Source organism: Cydia pomonella, chromosome 18 (genome assembly GCF_033807575.1).
Source record: "Cydia pomonella isolate Wapato2018A chromosome 18, ilCydPomo1, whole genome shotgun sequence".
NCBI classification, from domain to species: Eukaryota; Metazoa; Arthropoda; class Insecta; order Lepidoptera; family Tortricidae; genus Cydia; species Cydia pomonella.
The window spans coordinates 11,630,443-11,649,462 of NC_084720.1; the positions used below are offsets into that span (position 1 = coordinate 11,630,443).

At 36.9% G+C, this 19,020-nt stretch overlaps 1 protein-coding gene across 2 annotated transcripts in view; it reads left to right on the forward strand.

Moving 5' to 3' along the window:
* Positions 1-9,408: 9,408 nt before the first annotated feature.
* LOC133527586 (follistatin-A) overlaps positions 9,409-19,020 on the forward strand; it is a 41,458-nt gene continuing 31,846 nt past the window's right edge. Inside the window, exon 1 of one of the 2 annotated variants that reach the window (XM_061864646.1) lies at positions 9,409-9,844. In XM_061864646.1, coding sequence (XP_061720630.1) covers positions 9,787-9,844 — 58 coding nt within the window. In that variant the 5' untranslated portion in view covers positions 9,409-9,786. The remainder of the gene's footprint in view (positions 9,845-19,020) is intronic. The other variant, XM_061864647.1, reaches the window with a different exon arrangement.

The window sequence follows — 19,020 nt, forward strand, 5'->3', positions numbered from 1 at the left end:
ATGCACACTTTAAACCCTTTTTTTACCACTTTAGGGGATTAATACAAATTTTCAATGAACGCCATTTTAATTCCCTTGAGGAATTAATATCTAAAAAGACTGAAATCCCTTTTCTTGTTTCCTATTAGTGTGTATTTTTGCAACATTTCAAGATCACTATTTACAAAAATGTTCGTTGCCGATGCAAACTTACAACCTTTTTTTCACTAACTTAGGGAATGTTTTCGTCTGTTTGAATATAGAGGTAATGTCCGTTTACTAAATTTCAAGTTCCTAGCTTAAAAGAAAACTCGTACCACATTTAATCTTCTATCCCCTTTTTAACCCCCTTAGGGGTTGAATTATCAAGAACGCTAAATAACTTTTTTAAATCTTATGTTATATGTTTCTATGAAGTTTTAAATTTGTAATGGATACAAACTTTCAAGTCCCGCACTCAAAAAAATGTTTGACCTCCAAACATATTTTCAACCCCTTTTTCACTACCTTGTGGGATGATTTTCAAAAACGCTTAAAATTGTTTTCTTCTCTTTTAATGAAGTACCAATTTACAAAGTTTCAAGTTCCTAGCTTATGTTAAATTTTAAACTTCATACAAATTATCAACCCCTTTTTAACCCATTTCGGGAATGAATTTTTAAAAACACTGAAATAATTTTTCTTGCATTCTGATAATATGCCGTGATACAACAATTCAAGTCCCGCACTCACAAAAATGTTTGATCTCTATACAAATTTCAAGCTCTTTTTCACAACCTTGAAGGATGAAAACGCAAATTTAAAAAACGCTGTAATTAGTTTTCTTCTTTTTAATCAAATATCTGTTTATGAAGTTTCAAGTTCCTAGGTTAAACTAAATTTTGAACCCCATACAAACTGTCAACCTCTATTTAACCCTTTTAGGGGATGAATTTTTAGAAATGCTTAAATAACTTTTTTTGAATTCAAACAATATGGCTTTATAAAATGTTTCAAGTCCCGCACTCATGTTTGATCTCCATACAAACTCTCAACCCTTTTTTCACCGCCTTGAGGGATGAATTTTCAAAAATACTGAAATCAGTTTTCTTATATTTTAATAAAATACCTTTTTACTAAGTTTCAAGTTTCTAGCTCAAAATAAAACTTGAACCCCATACAAACTTTCATCCCCTTTTTAACCCCCTTAGGGGTTGAATTTCTCAAAATCGCTTCTTAGCTCTTGTACACTTTATAAATGCAACCTAGTGTGTAAATTTCAACTTTCTAGCATTTGTAGTTTCGGCTCTGCGTTGATGAGTCAGTCAGGACACGTGCATTTTATATATAAGATATAAGAGAGTAGAAACTGCACGATCCCACAGTCAAACCGTGTAAACTGTTTTGTAGGACTCCGTATCTGTTTTAAAATGTATATTTTTATGTTAATAATAAATAAATAATAAGTATACGTAAACAAGCATGCAACAACGACTCAAAATATACAGTTACGTAAGTATACTCGTACTACACTAAAAAGCTCTTAATTTTGCTATACTCCTGGAACTGGCCATCATATATTGTAATATTTTATCGAAATGTAATTCTGACATCTATAATAAATTTATATAAATAAGGTTCGAGGAATATTTATTTAAATAGGTTATGGGCCTCGCACGATTCCACTGTGCTGCCGAGCATTAGATATGCGTGCAAAGCCATGGATATAATAATTTCCATCATGAATTTAGGCAAGATATACTCAAAAGGTAGGTACTTGGTAGTCTTGCTACCTACGAGAAGAGCAATTTTCTTTCTTAATTTTTTAATAATTTTCTTTAACTTTTGTTTTAATATACTCGTAATTTTGATTGATATTAATCAATTGGGGTAAGTAATTAGGAACTACGGAAATGAGAGCGTTCCCATAAACCCTTAAATACTCTATGATTCCTACTACATACTGATTGAAAATCCAATATTTTTTAACTTTTAAATTGTAATGTATCCCGTGTGGTAAAAAAATATCCTTGAAAAGTGAGAGCAAATTGAAAATCTTCAGTGTTTTTCATTTCCCCCGCGGACTGTTTCTTATTACCCCATACGGTTTCGGGTAAAAAGGAACGGTAAGGTTTTTGTTAAAAATAAATACAAACAGATAACTAAACTGACGATCATCATAAAAATTTAATGATTTTGTGACATTTTTATATCGTTTTAGAGCGTTTGAATTTAAGTTTTCCCAATTCTCCCACTTTCCCTCTATGCTACCTACTGGCCAAACAGTAGCATAGAGTTACTTACGTTAGGCACTAAAACACGATTAGTCTGACGTGAATCATCTGTATAACTTACTCTGTGGATAGTGTCCGGCCAGTGCGAAAGTTGAATGGGACTCCTACGCACGCATACCGCCAGTCTAAACGTATGGTAGAACTAATTCGAGGACATTTTTCGCACTCTCTCATCTCCTAGAAAACTCCATTGGGAATTCGTCCTTGATACGTGCACTGAAGGTTCGAATTTACAGTAAACTTTATTCGCAATTTCCCACCTATTGTTATCGGTCAGTTCTCATTTGCCAACTAAACACTCGCTTCATTTGATGAATGGACTGTTTTCGGAGATCGCTAGGAAACAAAACCCACGCATTCCTAGTAGTAATAAGCTGAATTTAAACTAAGCGACGAGGCATTTCTTGAGTTAATTAAATAAAAGAACGAAATAGACTTAAGAAGTTTTAGGACTTTTAAATTAATTTTTTTAAACCATGTACTTATGTTATGAGTCTGTAATGTGTCATATGCCAGTGATAAAAGGTGTTACTTATAAGGATGTTATATATAGGATATTAAATATTATAAACATTCTCAGTGTTTGTTTATTTTTACTACATAGTATATAGGTACGTCATATACTCCGGAAATCAAACATCCTCCGTGGAATCTCCGATGCACTGTTAGCACCTCCAGATGGCAAGGAAGTGGCATCTGGCAATACGGTAGTCATAGGTGATATACTCGGGCAATATACCTACCTAAGTTTTGCTATTCGAAATGCATTACTTAAATCATAAGAAGTTGAAGTGGTCATATGGCCAATTTGGGAATACCAGGGCCACGTCACAACATTCGATATCAAAAAACAAAGTCAAATCCCGCTTCAGACTGTAGGTATTCGAATATTTTCGATGTGAATCATATCGTTGACTTTTTTGGTGTTCATAATTGTTTTTGTGTGACTTGACAAATTACGCGCTCGTCCGTCTGCTAACTTAATACCTAACCTATACCAAATTATTGTCTTCATTCTATGGTTTAAAAAAAATGACATTCGTGTGAATGAGGTCGAAATAATTACGAGTTCGACTTTACGTCAATTTAATTCCACAGAAATGGTTTAAGTTGTTTTTATATGGAATCGATTACTCTTAGTGATCTAGCTCAATGGGAATAATGGTATTCCATTAATTAATTGCAGCGGACTGTACGTTTGATGTTCTTTGTCTGCCTTGCGATTGTTTTTCGATGGATGCAAAAACAGTAGGTATGTATATTAAGAGATTTCTCCGAAATATACCGAAAAACAGTGTATCACTTGTGAATTATACAGGGTGACCTTAGCCATTGGACAAACCCTGAAATCCCACGTGGGGTTACTTCTCAGGAATGCTCTGACGTTAATATTTTTTAAATTAGAATAAAAGATAAAAAAATAAAATTTTCGAACAAAAGTTTGCAATAATCGACAACAAAAAGAAACACACTGTGTTAATCTTTGGCAGTGTTTTTGACAATTTGTTCGAAATATTTGATAATGATGACATTTTTCAAAAGTCAGAAGCACTAATAATAGTGTCATAAATAAAAAAGATAATCAGAAAGGTTGAAGAAGGTTCCATACTATTCTTTGAGGATATTACCTTAGGAGCTACTAACACATACAGGCTGCTCCAAAGTAAAAATTGATAATTTGTTAATTTCTTCGAAACCGCTACACCGGCTGTTATGATACTTTGTACACTGGTTCTAAATACCCTAATGCATATGTACCTTTCGGCTTTGTCCAATGCCTAGGGACACACTGTATTACCTAATATTATAATTTAGTAGAACTAGACATACAGAATTATAGTCCAATTCGAGTGTTAGTTATTAAATCGCATTCCAATATGATACTACTGATATGATACTGGTCCTGATACTTTTTTTATACTACGTCGGTGGCAAATAAGCATACGGCCCGTCTGATGGTAAGCAGTCTTCGTAGCCCATGTACGCCTGCAATTCGGGATCTGCCCGCGTAGCCAACGTGCCTATCGTTCACGCTCCGTGGCGAACGAAACGCAACGGCCACAGTCGCACTAATATCGAAGAGTGATAGAGAGAGATGACTACGCTAGGCTACGGAGCGTTAACGATTGTAACGTTGGCTACGCACCACGCAGCCTGATATTAAACTGTCAGTGTCAAAAGCGACGTTTTTGGATTCCTTTTTTACTTACTACATCTCATTCCAATATGATACTTTTTTTTTTTTTTTTTTTTTTTTTTTATCGTATGGCGTATGTATGTCACTGGATTAAGTACATAGATAAACTTATAATTAGAATTTCGCCCTTCCTAGGTACGCGACCGCTTCTTCTGATAGGATCTTAAAATCATCTACATGGCCTGTGTATCTAGTAAGGGGGCACTCCAGAGTGATGTGGTTGATGGTCTGGTCTGGGTGCCCGCAGTTACACGTAGGAGAGGAGCTCCAGCCCCATTTGTACCAGTGGTGGCCGCAGTTGCCAACTCCTGTTCTTAAGCGGTTAAGAGCAGACCACACCCGGCGCGGTTCCTTGAATCCCACTGGGGATACTCGCAGGGGTAGAGCAGAGAAGGGGTTTGCTTGGTCCCTGAGGGCTTCCCATTCTGCGGTCCATGCCTCCTCCAGGGTACGGGTGGTCAGGGAGTTTTCCATCCGTAATGCAGGCGGGTTTCGGGATTTAAGACGTTTTCTTCCGAAGCCCTCGAGGTCCTGGTGAATTGGTAGTTCAGGACTAAAGTGCGCTTTCACTAGTTCGCGTTGGAGGCATTTTTCTCTTCGCAGGCGCGCAGGGGCTATGTTGCTAAGAGCGGGGAGCCAGTGGATGGGTGTTGGCTTAAGGCATCCCGTTATTAGACGGAGAGTCTGGTTAAGCTGCGTGTCGATGGCTGAGGTATGAACACTATTCATCCAGACTGGAGCGCAGTACTCGGCCGTCGAGTAAACCAGTGCCAGCGCCGTGGTTCGGAGACACGAGGCAGAGGCTCCCCAAGTTGTCCCTGTTAATTTTTGCACTAGACTATTCCTGGTCTGCAGTTTAGCTGATACTTTTTGTAGGTGACACTTGTAAGTAAGACTTCTGTCTAGAGTAACTCCAAGGTACTTGGGGTGCGGATTATGTTTAAGTATTGTGCCTTTAAACTTGACGGTCAGGGTTCTTTCTGCAAGCTTATTGTTAAGATGGAAGCAGCAGACTTCCGTCTTGCTTGGGTTAGGGCAGAGGCGCCACCGGGTGAAAAAGTCATCAAGGGCTTCCAGGTCTCTTTGTAGAATTGGTTCGGTGGAATCCATTTTGTGGTGTTGAGTGATCAGAGCCAGGTCGTCGGCATATCCGAATTTACGTGACACAGTATTGGGAAGGTCATGCGCGTAGATATTAAACAGGAGAGGGGCTAGGACAGAGCCCTGCGGCAGCCCGTTGTTTAGTGTTCTGACGCTGCTGGTTTCGTCACCCAGAAAAACCTGTATCGGCCTATTAGTAAGAGTGTTTTCAATAAACCTGTAGATTTTTATGCATGGGATTATTTTCAACAGTTTATATAGCAATCCCTGGCGCCAGACTGTATCATATGCGGCAGTCAGGTCGATAAAAACCGCGGATGATTTGAGGTTCTTATTAAACCCGTTTTCGACATGTGTTGTGAGAGCGAGCACCTGATCACAACAGCTACGGTTAGGTCTAAAACCAGCCTGTTCCTGGGGGATGATTGCGTTAACGGAATCATGGATGCGATTGTGGACTAGTCTCTCCAGTAATTTGTATACAACGCTTAATAGAGCGATCGGTCTATAGCTCTCTGCTCTGTCATCAGGCTTTCCTGGTTTGAGGACAGCGATTACCCTGGCTCGTTTTAGTGATGTAGGCATCTTCCCGGAATCCATTATGGAAGTGTAAAAATTTGCCATCCACTCGCGGGTCTTTGATCCACTATGAATAAGGAATTCAGGAAATATACCATCCTCTCCACAAGCTTTGTTCGTTGAGATGTGGCTTAAAGCTATTGTGACCTCATCCACCGTAAAGGGTCTACTGTATGTGGCGCTGGGTGCAGCACTAGATTTGAGTGCAGAGAGTTCTTTACGTACATTCCTGGTGTGGCATTTGCAGTTTGGCGCCCTAGACATCCTTATCATCCTGTCTGCGATTGCGTTGGGGCTTACGTTTGGTTTGGTCCTCTTTGTACTTGTCCCGTCAGTCAATTTTCTTACTAGGTACCATGCCTTTTTGCTGGAGTGCGTAAAGTTCATTTTCTGAACGGTTTTCTCCCATTTCTCACGGCGGGCTAAGTCGAGAGATTTAATGACTTCGTGGGCTGTAGTCCGATCACCAGTACTTTGAAAGTCCTGCCAAAGAGCTTCTGTTTCATTATTCCAGCATGGTATATATTGCCGTCTGAAACCTCTGGGTATAAACTCTTTAGCGGTGGCCAGGAGTAGTTTTCTAAAGCGTTCATAGCTATCTGGGACTGGTGGGATCCACCTGATGCTACTATCCAGTTTATTTTTGAAACTATCCCAGCACGCTTTCTGGAAGTTCCAGCGGGGGACTGGGTAGGATGGCACAATAGGTATCTTGAGACCAATTTCGAACACAACAGGACGATGTTGGCTATGAGGGAAGTCTGCGAGTACCGTTCTTTGAACTGGAAGCGGGTTATCTTCAGAATCTTTTGTTACAAAGGCCAGATCGGGATTGTAATCTCTTCCCCAGCGCGCTGATTTTAAAGTTCTCAGTATGATACTGTTCAAATATTGATCTGTCAGTGTCGAAAGTGACGTTTATGGTGAAGGTTGATATAATGCACAACTCAGCAGGTCCTCTAATGGAGATTGGAATCGTCTCATATTGGAATGATGTCAGATCCATATAAGATCTGTATCACATTATATTGTTGGAATTGGCTTGGGTCAAATTAATTGTTATTGATACTTGAAGAAGTTTACCAGAGTTTAACTAAAAAAAATCGGTGTACACCTGAATAACACAATTTACATAGATACCTATTATACCGTTTTAAGTCTTAAGCCTAGCTATTGTACCTATATGTAAAAATTCTGTTACCACCTACGGGAGAGCGGTGTCTCTTGACACAAGTGTCATGTACGCTTAAAAAGAGGCACCAGCCCAGTCAAAATCACGTTTGTTTGTGCTAACTTAATAAACATTTTTTTTTTTACCTATAAAGCGTGTACAAAAAAAACAACTAAAATATTCTTGTTACATATTCTGATTCTGTTTACCATTATTCTATAAGTATTTCAAACCGAGCCCAAGTAAAATGTGAACGTAAATAACTAAAAATAAACCGATTGGCTCCCGGATGCCGATGAAATTGAAATGCAATGCAAAGTGCCTGCGCAACCAATCCACAAGGAAATTAAATTTTATTTGTAGGTGATATTCTTGTTAATATGAAAACTTACCAGGATTCTGTTAGCAACTTGTTACTTCGAGCACGTTCGGTGTAGAGTATGTGTCTACATATTGGTTGTTATTAACGCGATACGTACATATATGAAAAAAACGACACGTGTAGGCAATTCGATGGTGCGAGCCTACTTACTATACGTAAAAAAATTGTAAAATATATTCAAAGTACCTTACTTTACATATAAAGAAACATTATTTTACACATTGGACAAGCATTAAAATGAGTAACATGTCTACTACATATTTGTACATTGTAAGTAACATACAATATGTTAGTTGAAATAGATACACTTTAAGAGAAATGGTAACACGTAGTTTTGTATATTTTTAATTGATCCCGTTTCGTTTTATTAGTCCCGTACCCTTCCTTGATTCTGCAATTCCGTTGGCAAAATATAAAAATCTGTAAGGACCTGTTTTTTTAAACCGTTTTTTTTTGTTTTTTTTTTTGGTTGAATTGAAGACACATATGATAGGTATTATTAAATACTTACAGAATCATGTTTCGCTTATTATGTGATTTGATTCTTTTAGAAAAAAACGCTATTTTCTTCACAGTTCATTATCATTTTGAGATAAGTAAAGGATATAGTAGGAAACATAATGTGAGTACGGTCTCAAGTATGGGTGTTGTATACTAAAGTTCCGCTCACGTCAATATTTTTTTCTGAATGTTACACGTGTACATTTTTTGGTGTGTGTTTTAGACGTTTTCGACGTGTTCCAGACATAATATTACACCGTTTTCATATTTGATAGCCAATCTAGTTGATTGGCGACTTCAGAAATAATGTTCCACTGACATTCAAAATTCAAATTCAAAATTCAAAAAATTATTCTGCAAGTAGGCCTCAAGGGCTCTTTTACAAGTCAATACAACATTTATAGTAACAGCATATAGTGACATGAAAAATACATAACAACATTTATAAATACAACAGCCAATACCTGGGTAAACATTACATTATAATAATCTTAACCATAGAGACCATTGAGGTTTTGATCTTAAAACTAAAGAATTTATGTACCATACATACAAATAACAAAAATAACTTGAAAAATGTTGAGTGTCTTAAACTATTTACTGTGAATGATTTAATTCATAAGACTGAAACCACTATTAAAATAAATGAATATTTTTCTACTTTCGCGTTCTTCAAATATTTTTTAACTTTCTATGTGTTTATTATGTTCGTAAAGTATATAGCATAATATAGTACAATATAATACAATCGCACCATACTACCCGTGAACCCGTGTGTTAGGTATTTTTGGTAGTAGTATTGCGTATTGAATTTGGCTTTGATAGCCATACGTGCCTTGCAATGTAGAATTTCTTAATTAAATCGATTAAAAATAAAATTATAATATATTAGTACAATAAAAGATTATCTACTTTAAAAAAAAACAGGCTTCTTCGACACTTGACGAGAGAGCCTTTCTAAGCGATTGTTTTGTGAGAATGTATGCGCCCTTGAATAGACTTCAACGCACTAAAAGACAAAGTGCGTTGATACATTTCTTGTAACATTTCCTTAAAAACGTAATTATCTTCAACCATTCAATTGAATCGATCACTGATCAAAGTTACCATTAGGTAACCATTAGGTCCATACATGTTTAGTTTTCAGTACCTATATATACCAATCTTCTTAATTAAGAGTACGTACTTGTAAGTACTTGGGTTATTCAGGTTGGCTCAGTATAAATACGAGTATGTGGATAAGCGATGGGTGTTATCGGACCGATCGTAGGCGTAGTTCCGTAGGGCTTTCGACTCTAGTGTTTCGGCTGTCTGTCTGCCGCGTGGCGCGGTCGCGGTCGTCGACTCGCTGCACTTGCACCGGGTCCTCGGCGCTCGGCGCTCGGCGCTCGGCCACGCGCTCGGTCAGTGCGCGCCAACACACCGCCGTCGGCACACCGCGGCGCCGCGCCGCGAAACAATACTTTTTTAATACTTGAGTGGTCGGTTTTTGAGTTTGAATTTAGACTTTGGTGTTGTTTGGTTGCACTTGTTGCACGGGCACGCGAGGCAGTGTCGCGGGCGTAGCGCGGAGCCGCACGCGCCGGCATGCCACGCTAGGAGCATGCGGCTGCTGCTGCCGCTGCTCGTGCTGCCGCTCGTGCTCGCGCGCCCTGCAGCAGGTGAGCGATTATCTCTATTCAACTTTATGTTCATTCATTCATGACACTCTTTTCATCTTTTGTTTTTCAATTGAAGTTAGTACTATTGTAATATCTTATTAAAGTTGTAGTACGAGTAACTCTACAATCAGACTTTTTATCTAATAGGTTATAGAGTTCCCTTACATTAACAAAATTAAGTATTTTAACTTTATATATATACATTGTAATGGTTGTTAAAGATATTGTATATTTACAATTTTGGGTTTTTAGAGTAAGTTCCGCTGAAAAGAATTTTTGAATCTATTTTTGTACATATAAATATTTTTTTAAGTTTTAAAAGTTTTGCTTCAATCACCATGAAGTTACCATACACTATTTTTACACATTATACAGGTTGGTGATTTTAAAATCAACAATATGCTATAATTGAGCTTCGGTTCTGTTACGAAATTTTCCTATATTTTACTTTACAATTTCGAGTATGGGTTTTCTTTGAACTATTTAAATCAAGTAATTTAAAGAGTTAATTCTGATTTAAGTATATTAACTATTTATAATAGTATCTGATGATAAGTTTCAAATAATTTAATTTATTAAGTAATGTTCACTGATAGGTACTAACTATAAAACTAAACTATTTAAAGGCAATAAAAACAATAAAAACATTCCCAATCCTCATTCACCATCGTAAAATTTTAGTGTCGTCGCGTCACTAGCGTCACCCGAATAAAACGTTGATCTTTTTAAACGTATGATATTAAAAAACATTAAATGATCGAAAGAATTGAACCAATACGGTGATTACTGGCTCGTTTTATTTTACGTAACTATAATGAACACCTTATTAAATTCGGAAGCATGTGACATAATACTGCCGTCTTGAGGTAAAAAAAAACGTACAAAACCGTTTTGTTTCACTTTTTAAAATTAACCTAACTATTGAATACTTCTATTTTACGTTAAGATGAGTATGTACCTAAATAGTCTTGAAACATATATTCTTAACCGCGAAAAAAGCATATTTTATTTCTTCTTCCCCAAAGGGTTGAAATTGGGGCTGAAACATTTTAACAACATAATACGCGCGCGAAGTCGTGGGCGAAGCGCTTACAAATGGTCTCACATAAATTATGTACAATTTTACATGTATATGAAAGTTTATCAAAACGCCCTCTAGATACTATTTATCGGTGATAATGACGAGAATAATATTGTATCCCCTCATTTTCATTTAAAATTTTATATTAGAACATTTTACTTCATAGTCTTCACACTTGTTTGATGTATTAATTATCATAAACTCACCAATTCATAAAAATAAATAAGCATGTTTCCTAAGAAACTTAAGGCATTGATTATGGCGTTAACCTATCTATTATCATCATTTAGAGACCAGAAGGAAATTATCACATGTGATAGCATTGTATGTACCAGGGGTTTGTAAACCGCGGCTCGCGACCCGCATACAAGCTTTGAAGGTAAGATTGCGTATCTAAAAAACATTTAGAGTGTTTTGACCACTGCAAACAACATTTGGAGCTCTTTAAGATTCCTAAACCTGGTGGTTTCGACTGCTGGTTGCATCATATTATGTATGTATTTATATAATTACGACTATAAATAAAGCTTAAAGTCGGTGCCAAAGCTCACCTGCCTACGTGAATCTGTAAATGTTCTGCATTGCTGCACACTGCTGTGCCCGCGACTCTGCTTACGTGGGATTCGGCATGTGCCTTATACTCTCCCTATATCCATTTTAGGAAATCTATTCCATTATTAGAAATTCTCAAAGAAGCTGAAAGATTACTTTCTGTATGATGAAATTCATTAAAATCGGTTTAGTACCTATATGTACAGATTGACAAGCCTAAAGATTGGAAAACAGTTATTTGGTTTACAAAGGGGGCAAAGTTCTTGTTCAACCACTCGTGCTTATATTGATACCCGAGCAAGTAAAAGATCCCAAAATTGAACCACGAGCGTAGTGAGTAGTTTGAGAAGTGGAATTTTGAGCGTTGCGAAGGTTTCAAGGCCCGAGGGTTAAACAAACTTTGCCTCCGAATGAAAACACAACAACGTGAAGAAACTATTAACTATGAAATACCAAAAAAAAAATTAAATCAAATCCAAATGAACGTAATAAAAAAACATTCAAAATCATCAGTTAAAAGTCAATTCTACTAGCTAACTAATAAGGAAACCACTCAAAATTTTCATTTTTATTAAACCAAAAAAAAGGGCCTTTAGCAATTGGTGACAATTATAATTTCGCATTAGTTATATTTATATATTTTTAGCAAACAAAATAGTCGTGGTCACTTCACAGGATGGTCAGCCAATCCGCTTTATCAAAATTCGTATTTCCGTACGAAACTCATCATATCATACTCGTATCATTGATATAGCGTATTATCCTGCGGAGGATGTGATTTACAGGCCTTCGTCCGCATTCTGTGTGTACATACACTTTACATTATGTTATCGCTCTAGATCTGAACTAAAACCATCTATCTATAAATCGTCTAGTCCAGCTACCTACATTAGCCCCAAACAAATTGTCTCGACTATATGCTTGTCATTGTCACATATAATTTGATCGGAACATCCATAATAAGTAAGCGTATTAAGACACCACATTACACTGGTTAGTCTGCGATTAGTATTGTGAATAAGATCTTTGATGCGTCGATGCACTAACTGGGTGACCCACATCGCTAAAAGTCCGAGAATAGTAACCACCTTTTGCTAATAAACTTGCGCGATATGTCCGTCGCCGCCGTCAATTTTGAACAAGCGATGATACTTATATAGGTATTTTAGCGCCAAAATTTCCGACAGATTCAAATTGATGTTTATTAGAGTGCATGCTCAAAATTGCTTAAACATTTGTAGGTAGACATAATGAATGTATTGCATATTGCATAGTAACTCCTGTGGTTTTTTACCATTTAATTTAACCAATTAATTTATTTTGTACGTAGTAGGCAATTTGTAAAAAAAAAAAATTTGCCACAAGATATTTTTAGGGCTGTAGGCTGTAGGTATATAAAATCGAAAGACTTTCGATTTTCGGTAGTTTTTCACTCTTTAAAAAACTCTGCTGCGGACCTAAACATGCATTTGCTAGGTTTTAGGATTTAAGTGAATGGTCTAGAACGTAGACACTAAGTACATGAAGACATATAAATGCAGGTTAAACAAAAGCTAATATCAAGATAAAGCGTTGAGTACAATATCAGTCTTAAGAATGTTAGTCATGCATTATTTTTTATGATTAACGTCAACATCTACTGTCCATAATAGGATCGAACAAATCAGTTAACGTACGTAATTGCAGGAGACTGGCGAAGGTCACTGATGAAGCAGTCACTACATCTCGTCATTAGTGCCTGGGCACAACGTCTAACGTCTGAATAATTAGGTTGTGGGCAGTCGTCATTTAAATCTGTTTTTTATCTGTAATGTTCCAGTCCTTAATTAATTTAATTTCACGATTTTATTCACGTACCTAACTATTATTAGGCACTATGCGCGACGTGTTTCAGAGATTCTAGATCTCCATTTTCAAGCACTGAGAGTTCGGAAAACAGTTAAAATAGAAATTAATTTAATGATAGTTTTTCATTGCAATTTCTGTCATAATTGAAGTCCATCCTGGTAACTAAGTTGTTCTGGTACATAATTTATTTCCAAAACCTTAAATTTATACAGTTGAATTCCAGGTTACGATCTTTTATGCCATATGTCAAACATGTCCCCAAAGAGGTACATTAAAAATGAATACCTAAACATATAAAAAATATTGGTATACCAACATTACCAATTTCGTTTCCAAGCGCAATAATTTTATATTTGCGGACGAAGTATTCTGAGATTCACGTAAAAAAGGAATATTTATAAAATCTGCATTTGCCTCTCGTCGATAGTAAACAATCCGAATTTAGTTTTGAATGGATATCGTACAATTAGCACGCGCCGAGGACGCGCGCGTGTCAACAAACCCGCAGCGTAGGCGCAGCTCGCGGGGAGCTATTGGCTTATCGCTAACGTTACAGATAAATCGCTAATCCAGTTGGAACTTCAATTTAACGGAATATACTGTCGGTCAGATATTGGCAGCTGCCATCGTATTACGCAGTAACAGGGATACACACAGCTGCAAAAGTACGTACCTATGGAGCATGGTGTGATTACATCTAAACTTCACCACAATAAACAATGAATGTCATAAGATTAAATAAATAAACAACATATATACATATTCATGTTTTTTGTAAGCTATAACCCGTATATCAGGAAGCTTACTTAAATCAATCTCGCAAAAATCATGCATCTCTGCATCGCGGGCGTAACTCGTTTCCAATGACTGATGATCCTGTTTACAGGGAGTTAAGTATAAAGTTGCCATCTGAAGTATAATTTAACCTTCCCTAAATCATTACGAGCTACTTCCCGGCCCGCGACAAGTTTTTGCCACAGTCGGCAGTTCTTGTCCTAATTTACACAAGTCTTTTGAATAATTCTCCCATAAAGCTAGTAAAGGCTCTTGCGAGCTCAGACGTTTAAGTGAAATTAGCGGCAGTTAGCGCCTACTTGTACGTATTTAATCTCCACTTAACTGAATAACATATTTCTATGTCTGCGAAACATCCGCCGGCCGCTGCTAGACCGCGCTCCCTGATACATAATGTACGCGAGTGCCGTACGGTAAAGCGTCATTAACTTTCATGTCTGGTTAATTTCCAAGTGGTTAAACACCTCAGTAATTGATACGAGTACCTTACTGGGGATATCAGTCACTGGTTGCAAATAATACTTTCTGTTATTAACTAATATAAACACGACTTAATACGCGATTAAGTTTTAAATTTACCTCCGACGTTTCGAGGACGGCGTTGTCTCCGTGGTCTCGGAGGAGACTGGCTAAAGTTGACATCAACATCTTCTAGCCGCGCGAGTTTTTCGAACTACCCGCACTTGGTCTTGTTTATTGACTTCAACATTTTGCGCACTAGGGATGTTACTCTGTCGACACACAACACTAACGATATTCGATTTTCCGAACGTCGATATTCGTTCTCGCTTACATATATGTACTAATGACTGCATTCCATGTGGATGAGATCCCCAAACCCTCGTCCCAATTGAAATTGGGATGTTTTTTGATGGATCAATGGCTTCCCGCACTTTTCTGCTGTACAAATGGCGATCCGTGGAAAGAATTTTAGGGTTATGCAGTTCGATCCAGTGGTTTGGTCCTGACTCCAGTAAATGCTCAGCCGCAGCAGACTTGTTCACCTGACGATTTTTGACAGCTGTGATATGTTTCTTAACTCTTTCTGCTATGGTGCGCTTTGTTTCCCCGATATAGGAACTACCACAACTGCAATCAATTTTATAAACGCCAGGTGACTGAAAAGGAATAACGTCCTTTGGCGACCCTGCGACTTTGGATAAAGGGGTATAAACTGTCTTTACACCCCTTATTTGTTTATATTAGTTAATAATGTTATCTATCTATCTATCTAATTAGAACTTAGAATTTCCATTAGATAACTCTGATGACAAAGACATCCACGTTTCGATGGATGGATCCATCAGTCGTATTCTGATTTTAATAACAGGGGGGCGTTTTTTTAATTTCGAGCGTTCAATTTCGTCACTCGAAAATCTGTGGAAAAAGGCGAAATGCTATTTTTGAAATACGAGCGATAGAAATTGGGAATCTAGGGGTCGTTTTTTGAATTTCGGAGGGCTCGATTTCGTTTGGCTCCCTTGAATATATCTCCACTACTAGGCATTACTAACTACTTACTAACTAATATATATGTAATTGAAAACGAGATCTCAATTTCTATTACTCATATTTTAAGAATATAATTACGCCGTTTTCCAGATTTTCGAGTAACGAAATAAAATTAAAACATCGGCCTTCTGCTCGTACTGACTACTTGTTTTATATTCTATTAGTAGAATTTAAATGCTATTAGATATTATTAAAGGGAGAACACGAAATAGAGCGATTGAAATTAAAAAATCGGCACCGAGGATATGAATGAGACGTTTTTGGTTGGAGAAATGTCGCTTTTGACACTGACAGAGCAGATCCATATCTAATGCAGATCTAATTTATATCCTGTTATTAAAATCAGAATACGGCTCATAGGATTTAATAATTTTATGTAAGCTATTTTAGAATTGGTCACTTTATCAAATGATCAAATTTCAGATCTGGCCACGACACCTTTATAAATAATGTGTTTACAAATAAAATAGAATAGGTGCTTAGTAATTTCAGGATAGCATGCATACACTCGGGGATGGAATAAAGGTGGGCCGCAGAAACGTAAGACTACTTCTCAACGTTGCAACATTAACTCAGTCTCCAACCTTACTCTGGTACATTCGATTTTAATTCGCTTTTAAATAGTATTCCAATGCATATTCGAAGTTAATTCGATTCGCAACGCGGTCATCCAAAGCTAAAAGGTCGTATTTGTGTAATGCTGTCTAGTGTTTATAGGTTGTTTTGGCGGAGTAGAGGAAAATGACCCGGAGTGTTGTTTTGGCCGGCCGGCGTACATTTGCATGTGTAAATAAATATTAAAGAGCCGAGTCTGGCTGAGGCGAAGCGGCGCCGATTCGAGAAGAACTGCATATCCGACGAGCACCTGCGGGTTGGGGGTGAGAAAAGAGATTGTTGCGTATCGATATTATTTTAAACTTATTTGAACTTCTAACGACTTTCGTACTTAAAAACGTAGGGTCATTCAAACCGTTGCCTTTGTATAGACCGATTGGTAGTTGGCTATTACAAGTAATGGTTGGATAGGTACATTAGCCTTTTTATTTAAATATACATATTGCTTTAATTACTTAATTAAGTACTTATAGATTATCGGCTTATAGCTTGCAAACAACAATAGACTTTCTTTAAAAATTACACCGAAAAGTGAATCTTAGAGCGACGACCAAATCACAAATAGTGAAATAACTTTTTACTTAAGAAAAATTTCATTTTTTATTTAAATAATGTTTACATTTACATGTTTCAAAATATTTCACATTAAAGACTCACACCCAAAACATAGTTTATTCAACTTTTAAAACCAGCATTTATTTTTAGGGCAAAAAAGATGCCGATAAATAATGTGACATGTATACAAAATACGAGTATACGTAAAAAATCGAAGTAATAATTATAAATTATTCTTGCAATCACATTTCTCAGTGCCGACGTAAACATGTAATTTAGCTTTCGATTGAAATTCCGGGCGCACGCGCCGGTTTGAGAAGGGACATGATATAAATGATGGTGCGTAAATACTTTATTGTGTGCAGTATAACAGTGCTTTAGATCCAGATTTTGTGTGAACTTTCCATTTGTGTCCGTAATTCGAATAATAAAATATGAATATTTAACATAACAAAAATAATTTCGACCAAATTTCCCGCATTTATTTACATATTTAAAAGAAGTTTCTTGACAGCAATTAATTTAAAAATAAGTTGTATGTTACCTGTTATTAAAATGGCTTGCCCTTTACGATTTTATTTAGTTCAAACAGCTTATACCCATATACTATTTTCGATTTAATTGACCTGAAACTAAAAATCTCATAAATCTCTTAATATATATACCTGATGATATAAATGATAAAAAATCAAGTTGCATAATTACTTAAATACATCTTAACCCCAGGTAATTAAATCAGTAAATTCCAATGAAATATATTTATAAATAGCATATTTTATTCCTATAGACTAACGCGTAACCAGTAACCTAACCTAAAGTTTCCTCATTAAATAATGCATTAAATGCATTATTTAATTAAGTCCTTAAATTTTAAGGACGTTTTACATACCTTCTTTAGGTACATTTCAAGCAACCTTTGCAGATATCCATAATATATTTGGTGCAGACTGTACAGTCAGTACACAGTGTACACTGTAACGGGTCTGGATCGCACCATGCCGTCTGCATGCGAATGATCTCGCCCGCTGAAGTATGCGCCAGCGCACCAGCATCTGCATTCATCGACGCAGATTTATGCGGAGCGGGAGCCACATACAAATGCCGCGAAACTTTGACATGAGAACATTAAGGGCCCAACAAATTTAAAAATTGGAAGGCATGATAAGAGTTTTTTCTTAATTACAAAATATTCGGATGGTTCATATTATATACAAAACACCGTAACAAATAAATGAATGAAGATAATTAGGTACGCGAATTTATATATCAGATACAATATTACAAAAAACTTAACCTAAAATAAACTAAATCCTAATCTAACTAACAAATACAAAAACTATTCACAAAAAAATCCCCGCACCCCTCTAGATGACAAGGAGCCCATCACGCGCGCCTAGTTGTCACATTGAACAGCGATGGACAACCGTTGCATAAGGAACGACCCGGAGCGAGGCTCGTGACTACCCTCCCGCAAACGTCTGCCCACTTCCCCAATAAACGTCCTGGTCTCCGCACAGGCACGGCAAGGGGGACAAATAAGTAGTTTGTCAGCGCTGCATGCTTTTCCTGTTTTCGAACCGCCGCTGCTCCCGCCGAACGTCGCTAACATGCGAACAGAAGCAGCAAGAGTACTGACGCACGTGGTGCCCCACAACAGACATCAACTTAAATACGTACCTTTTGTGGTATCTAAATAAAGAGATTAATATTAATTGTATTTTTTTTGCATCTGTCAAAATCTGGAAAGAACTAGGAGTTCTATTCACTTATCTAAAGACTCCAAAGGGCATTTGCTTTCAAACGCCTTTTGTGTAGTTTCAATAGGTATTACAATAAATTCGTTATAATTAGTCACAACTACTATCTAAACGCATTAATTTAAAATGTTGTAACACCTTTCATATCATGATCTGCCTCCACGGATAAAGTAAGTAGTTATACAGTAGTGCATAATTGTTCTAGTACTAGTTTGAAATCATGGAGCAGTTTCATCTGCCTAAGTAGCGGTAGTGGTTGTAGCTCATTTGACGATAGATAAGTGAAAATATGTTTTAAATAGATGTAGGTACTTTTTTATGAATATATTATTCCCATTAATCTCACAGACGTTTTTAAGGACCCTATAATATTTATCGATGTCGGTAAAGTTTGCATCGCGTCACTAGAGTGAATGCACGCGCTCGGTGCAGGGCGTAGTGCATCGCGCGCTCACTATTGT